The sequence below is a fragment of the Ctenocephalides felis genome, unplaced genomic scaffold (genome assembly GCF_003426905.1).
Source record: "Ctenocephalides felis isolate EL2017-DRISC unplaced genomic scaffold, ASM342690v1 CF-g0.4_SCAFFOLD_00845, whole genome shotgun sequence".
Lineage (NCBI taxonomy): Eukaryota > Metazoa > Arthropoda > Insecta > Siphonaptera > Pulicidae > Ctenocephalides > Ctenocephalides felis.
The window spans coordinates 4,697,850-4,705,213 of record NW_020536999.1 but is presented as its reverse complement, the minus strand read 5'-3'; the positions used below and the strand labels follow the sequence as shown (position 1 = coordinate 4,705,213).

At 28.1% G+C, this 7,364-nt stretch overlaps 1 protein-coding gene across 1 annotated transcript; it reads right to left on the bottom strand.

The window, feature by feature from the left end:
* Nucleotides 1–1,533: 1,533 nt before the first annotated feature.
* On the bottom strand, nt 1,534–7,010 carry LOC113363366 (protein FAM136A-like). Its single transcript, XM_026605857.1, has 5 exons — nt 7,003–7,010; nt 4,589–4,664; nt 4,292–4,411; nt 1,842–1,940; nt 1,534–1,775 (listed from the first exon to the last, which is right to left on the bottom strand). Exons 1-5 carry the CDS (start codon nt 7,008–7,010, stop codon nt 1,653–1,655), a joined length of 426 nt encoding a protein of 141 aa, XP_026461642.1. The 3' UTR covers nt 1,534–1,652.
* Nucleotides 7,011–7,364: the final 354 nt, after the last annotated feature.

The following is a 7,364-nucleotide window of genomic DNA, read 5'->3' as shown; positions in this document are numbered from 1 at the left end:
AGTTCTATATTTTTTAAGATTTCTGCATATTTCAAGATTTCTACATTTTTCGACAATGGTACATTTTCCAAGAATTGTACATTTTTCAAAAATTGTATAATTTTCAAGAACCTACATTTTAAAAAATTTCACATTTTTCAAAACTTCACATTTAAGTTTCATCATTTTTCAAGGATTCCACGTTTTTAAATATCCTGTAAACAGTTTAAAAAAATAATGTATATGCAATTTTGAACTTGCTGCGTTATTGTTTATTAAACTGAATTATATAATTTCATCTGCCAAGCATTTACTGTTGACTGTATCTTATATTATTTTAATTTCTGGCACATCCCAGCTGCTTTTCGGCAATAATAATGTAGACATTACATTTTTCTTGCATATTATATTCTTATATTATCTAGACTCATAATTTCAGCTAAATTCAAATTTCAAGTGAATTGACATTTCTACCAGATGACAGCTCAAATGTTTTCAATGACAAACAATGATAAGAGGTTTTTTGTAATTTTTTGCCATTTATTTCTGCAATATTACTATAATTTCATCGTTCATTTAACCTTACAAATTTTGCTTGATAAACTCTAAAAAGAATTATCAAAATCCGTATAACCGTTTAGGAGAAGCAACAAATCATTCACTCGTACAGAATTATACAAAAAATGCGTAGAGACATCTGTTGTACTCTCAAATAATTTTTAGTGACTATTCGACTCAAATTATTTAATTCATACAAAACTTATGATGAAGATTTAGAGTTTTTTTAAAGAATTGTTACTATTTATTATGAATAATTATATAATAATTATTTATTATTAATAATTATCTAATAATTTTATAAATAAGAAACGACTGTTTTAAATAATTTTAAAAACAGCTCTTATACATTATTTAAGCAATTCTGCCTTCATGACAATTTTTTTTTCCCAAAAGCAATCGTTTTGTCAACACAAGCAGATAGTTTTTTGAATCATTCAAATCGGATGCTTAGTTCTCTCAAAAACTGCCATTTTTTGCACATTTAGTTAGCTCTGTATCACCCAAACGGGCGGACCTACCTTTGCCAAAAACTAATCAGCACATCTCCCCGTCATTACAAATTGAATGTTTTCTAGATCACTCAAATCGGATACTCCGTTCTCTCAAAAACTCGATTTCTATTTTCTGCACTCTTTGCTTTTTATCTCCGTAACTGCTGGACCTGCCTTTGCCAAAAACTAATCAGCACATCTCCCTATCAATAGGGATCGAGTGTTTTTTGAACCATTCAAATCGGTTGATCCGTGCGCCCGAAAACGTGGGCAAACAATTGTATCTATATATACACACGCACATTCATTTTTTCTGATTGTGAGGTATGCCAAAATGTTCAGAAACCTTTGAAACGTAGAGGAAAATACAAATTTACGATATGGATTGTTGGGCGATTACAATAACTTACACTATGGGTAAATAAAATTATTCAATTTTTATCAATACTATCTTTATTATAACAATTCGAGGTACTATAACAAATATACAGAACGACGCCGATCTTTTTTTTACATTTTATACAAATTTATAAATGCAAAAGTAAATTACAAATACATTTCTTCTACCATTACTACACATGTTAACAATTCTATTAAAGAATAAAAATAGAAGTCTTCTTATCAATTGATTTGTTCTTTGCTCAGTACGTGCTTCATGGCTTTCATCATCTGAGGTAGTAGTTCTATGTGTTTGTCCACACATTTTATGGCACACGATTCAAATTTGTGGGTAAACTTATCAACCTGATAAAAAGATAATGTAGAATTAAATTGGTATCGAAAAAAAAATTATTTTGATTTGTTATTTACATCTTTATCGCTTGGCGTTGGTCCCATCATGTCTTTAATGTCATCGTTGCACTGCATGACACATCTTTGGAGACGTCCTTGGAAGCCCTCTAATTCACCCTAAATGAAAAAAATTTAAAATTTAAAAATTAGAAACGTTTTAATTGAAATAGTGATTGTTTTTCAGACAATCTATAACAATCTCAAACAATTTAAACCATTTTTAAATAATTTAGACAAACTACTATAAACATTGAAGCTTTGAATGTTCAATGCAACTTTTTTGGAAGTTGCATCAGAACTTTTAAAATATATATATATATATATATATATATATATATATATACTAGATGACCCGACAGACGTTGTTCTCTACCCATGTCTACATTTTTTCAATATCCTATACTAATATTTACACCGTTCAGTAAAAAATAATAATTATTGTTTTTTTAATTACTATCTACACAAATATGAGTGATGTTAAATGTAGAACTGCTTCAAATAGAATTATGATTCTCAATTCCCACAGTTAACACTTCAATTATCCCTTTATGTTCAATAAAATTGTATATTAAAAATTATACACTGCAATTAATAGAACAAATTTATTTCCATTACCTCAATTTATTTTAATGCCAAGGGTTATACAATATTTTTAGTCATACCTGTAGATGTGGATATATAAATGAATGATTCTTTGTTTATTCGCGACTAAAACATTGATTTTCCAAATTTATCACACAAAAAATCGTCTGCCTTGTGATTTATATCATAAGATATACGTATTGGAAATTGAAGTCTTTTAAAGGGTATAACAAATTCAGAAAGAATTAATATATCGCATTCGCGGTATAGGTACAATATCACCTTGAATTGCTTCAAAAATGTTGCCTATAATATTTATAATTTCGTACCATATATTAACTGGCTTTAAGTATTTTAATATCTAAATTACATTTTTCTCACTAATAATTCAATATACATTATTACTTAAGTTCATATTTGAAGTGGATTATTTTGACAAATCCTATTCTCATGTGCTCTATTCAACCTACGATCAACAAAATTATTGCAGTGAATAGAGAGGAAAAAAGCATGTGCCCAGCTATTTTTTTACTGTGCTTGATATTTTGGGAATATGCTAATCTTAATCTTAAGTTCAGAAGGGAAAACAACTTGCACTCTTTCACCACCCCCGGCATTAATTGGATTATAACTCTTTTAATTCTGATTTTATCAAAACTTGTAATATACTATTTTAAAGGTAATTAAATGACCTATAACTTTCTCTATCATAAATTTTACCGTAACTTTTCTTATTTTGAAACGGCGAAGGGTTAAAAGGCTTGAAAGACACTCTGTTTACTGCCTTGCACTCTTTAAATAATTATAACTCTATCAATATTTGTGTAACAAAAAAATAATAAAAAGCAATAATTAGTCAGAAAAAGACCTTGCATTTTCATCTATACACCTTTATACGTATCTTTTATTCTTTCAGAGATATAATAATGAGAAATTGGTTGTTTTTTTAATGGATTTTTTCATGGAATCATGAGTTTTTTGAAAATCGTTTGTACTAAAGTTATAGTTTTTCTAGAATCCATCAAGATCTCTTAAACCAAGTTGATTCTAGATAGAATACGATTATTTTTAATTTTGCTGGAAATGGCACTCATAAACTATTTGATTCAAATGAAAAAAACATTGTATGCGTCTTTTATTTGCATGATAGCTCACTCATTTTACATGCAGAAATATTTATTTTAAAGCTTATTTTGAGGACTATAAAACCCCATTTCATATCTAGCTTAATATTGTTCCTAGAACACTATAAAACAGTGATTTATTAGGATATTAATTTATATAATTTTGCTCATTTCATTATTTTTGTTAAAATGTATATTTCTGAAGATATTAGCAAACAACGCTTTTAATTTTTCTTTAACATTTAGTTAAAAAATAATAATCTTTCAAATTGAATTTTAATATAGGGTATGTAATTACATTGAACTGACATTTCACAAACGTGAGACGCATGCGCAGAACTGCATCACTTGTTGACTCTATTTTATTATATTATTTCAATTTTTGGCACATCTCAGCTGCTTTTCGGCAATAATAATGTAGACATTACATTTTCCTTATTTATAATCATGAATTTATTATATTTTAATATTGTCTTAGCCTATAAGTGAGTAGAAATGTTTGGCAAATGACAGTCTTCAATTGTTTTTAATGTCAAACTAAGCTTCAAATATTTTCAAGGGCAAACAATGATAAGCGGTTTTTTGTAATTTTTTCTATTTATTTCTACAATCACAAACTATATTTCTATGAATCTAAAATTCTAGAAAATTTCCCGAACAAACTTCAAGTAGATCATGAAAATCTACATATATATATATATTATATATATATATATATATATATATATACATGTATACAAATATATTATATAATTTTTATACCTGTACATACTGTTGAGCCTTATTCAAAGGCCCGCTGCACCTTTCGACACAACTCTGGACTGACGAGAGGCTTGAATCTTTGTCTTCACAGCATTTAGCTGCACATCTGTGCATATCTGCCTTGAAATTAAACAAACAAATTAAATAAATTATTAATTTGTACTTAATTAGTTTTTATAGTAATAGTAGAGTTAAAGTATAGATAAATATATATATATAATATATATATATATATATATATATGTATTATTATTCCTATTATTATATTCTATTCCGGCAAATATAACCTCAACTAACCTGTATCTTCCGCAGATACTCCTTGTCCATTTCATCGACCATTTTAGTGATTTCATATTCGATTCTTTGTCTTTGCCTTCAACCATCTTTACTAATTTAATTTAATACAATATTCAATTTATTTATATATATTTTCATATATTTTAATTAAAATTATCATGAACAAGTTTTGCACATTTGACAGTTCACGTCAGGCCCTTGTATCTCAGTGTAAAACCCGCGTTCACTAATCGTACTTAAAGTAACATAACCTAGGTGAAGATTTGGCGCTAGTGAGCCGATATCAAGTGACAGGTTTGTAATCCTCTAGCATCAAGCCGCCATTTTGATCTGAGTTGTTATTGTGATTTGCCACTATTCTGTTAACGAGTGTTGTGTGTAATTGTTTATTAAGTTTGAATAATTGCTTAAACAAAAAGTATGACTTTTAATTGCAGAGGAAGTGTAGTGAATATAATAGAAAGTGTGGAATATATGTAATACATAGTGTATATAATGTAGAGTCATTCGATATGACTTGATTCATTGTAAGGAATAGGCTGAAAAGAGCCAAATCTTATTTGGGATATTATCAGTTACACAAACACTGTAATTCAGTGTTCGCTAAGTTATAATAAATCTTTATAGTACTAGAATAGAATAGAATAAACTCGTAGAATAGAAGTTTTGGTAGTATTGAAGTCACGGGGTTAATAATACCATCTTACCGGGCTTTATTAGATCATACAAAAGCTTGTTGTCAAAATTTTCATTCTGTCAAGTTAGAGTGCAATAAAAATTATTATTTAAGTAGGTGTGATTTGTATTAAAGCTGTAGATATGTTTGTCATTTTTAATTTTATTGATGAGATACATATTATAATATATATTGTTGATATGTTATTAATCATTGTATTTTTACAAAATATATATTGTAATGCAAAAAATCAATCCAAATAAATTATTTGTCAAGTTAGACAGTTTATATTATTATTAATTGATTTTAAAAACTATAAAAAATAGTCATTTCAATTTTTTGGCGCGCTATTCGAATGCCGAGCGATACGCGATAAAGCGCCATTTCGAACTGTTGTACGCTACGAAACTACAACTCTCTGAACCAAAATACCGGGAGAGAGAACGTCTATATTATTATATTGTCTAGGTTCACGTGTTCGAAAGAAAAGATGGAGTCGCGTTGACAGTTGAAAGTTACAAAATGGTGGGAGGCGGGAAATTGAAAAAAAAAAATTATTCATTCTACTAATTTGTTAAATTGACAATTGTTAATACTCGGTTATTTATAATATAAATAAAGTTGTTTTGGTATTTAATTATTATAACTTTTTTTATTTGATACTTAAAAATTTAAGCGGTAAATTTAAATTTGTAATTTAATTTTACTAAAACTTGTATAAACGAAAGTTATGTTGATAGTCGCATGATTTATGCATTAGCTTGTTTTGTACATTATAAATTGAAGATTATACTAGTGGTGCTGGCATCGTGCCTTACGCAAATTGCTGGAACTTCCCGTACCTCGAGAAAAATTTAAACCTTTCAATTTATATTATTACAAATAGTGTAACTTTCATTATTTTGCTATATGGTTATATCTGTGAGCAAATCAAATGTAAATTATAAATCATAAATCAATTTATCTCCAGAACATTAACAATCGTCATTTCATTTCGAATTCAATTTCAAAAAAAAAATAGTTGCCTATTTTCGACACAAATTGAAAAAGTGCTCTCGTATAGTCACAGTCTAAACGCATTTGCAAATAATTCTGTGCGACATTTTCACTTGAACTGTGCTTAGCTTGGCGGCATTTTCACATTTTTCAATAGTTTTTTTACCCCAAATTGGAAAAGTGCTCCAACATAAACAATCTAAACGCACTTGGGTAAAACATTTGTACAGAGTGGCGCTTAGACTGTGCTTAGTCTGGGATTTTTTTTTAATTTTTAATCCAAAATTACAAAAATATTTTATAGAAAAAAAAAAAAGATGTAATAATTTTCCATTATCCTCAAAAGCAATTGTTTTGTCAATACAAGCAGAAAGTTTTTTAGATCATTCAAATCGGACGCTTAGTTCACTCAAAAACTGTCATTTTTTGCACATTTAGCTCTGTATCTTCGAAATGGCGGGACCTGTCTTTGCCAAAAACTAATCACCTCTTCTCCCGAACATTACAAATTGAATGTTTATTAGATCATTCAAATCCGATACTCCGTTCTCTCAAAAACTTGATTTGTATTTTCTGCACTCTTTGCTCCGTATCTCCGTAACGGCTGGACCTGCTTTGCCAAAAACTAATCAGCACATCTCCCTATCAATAGGAATCGAATGTTTTTAAACCATTCAAATCGGTTGATCCGTGCGCCCGAAAACGTGACTGGAAATTTGTATCTCTACATACATACACACACTCATCCATTTTTTCTGAGGTAGGTATGCCAAAATGTTCAGAAACCTTCAAAACGTCGAGAAATGCAAAGTAATAATTCAATTCTTACTAATTTGCAATTGATTGACATTAGTAAAATGTTGTTTATAATATAGGTATCAATATTAATTATCAATAAAACATTCCATATCTTTTTTTTTCTAAAAATGTATTCAATATATATTTCATATTTTTATAAAAATTAGTACAATACGTTCAACTTATCCACAGATCTGTTACTCATTAAATCGTAAACAATTTTGTTCCTAAAAAATAATAATAATAATATATTTATTTATTTATAATATATATATGTATAGTACGAACAATATTTTTAATATTAAT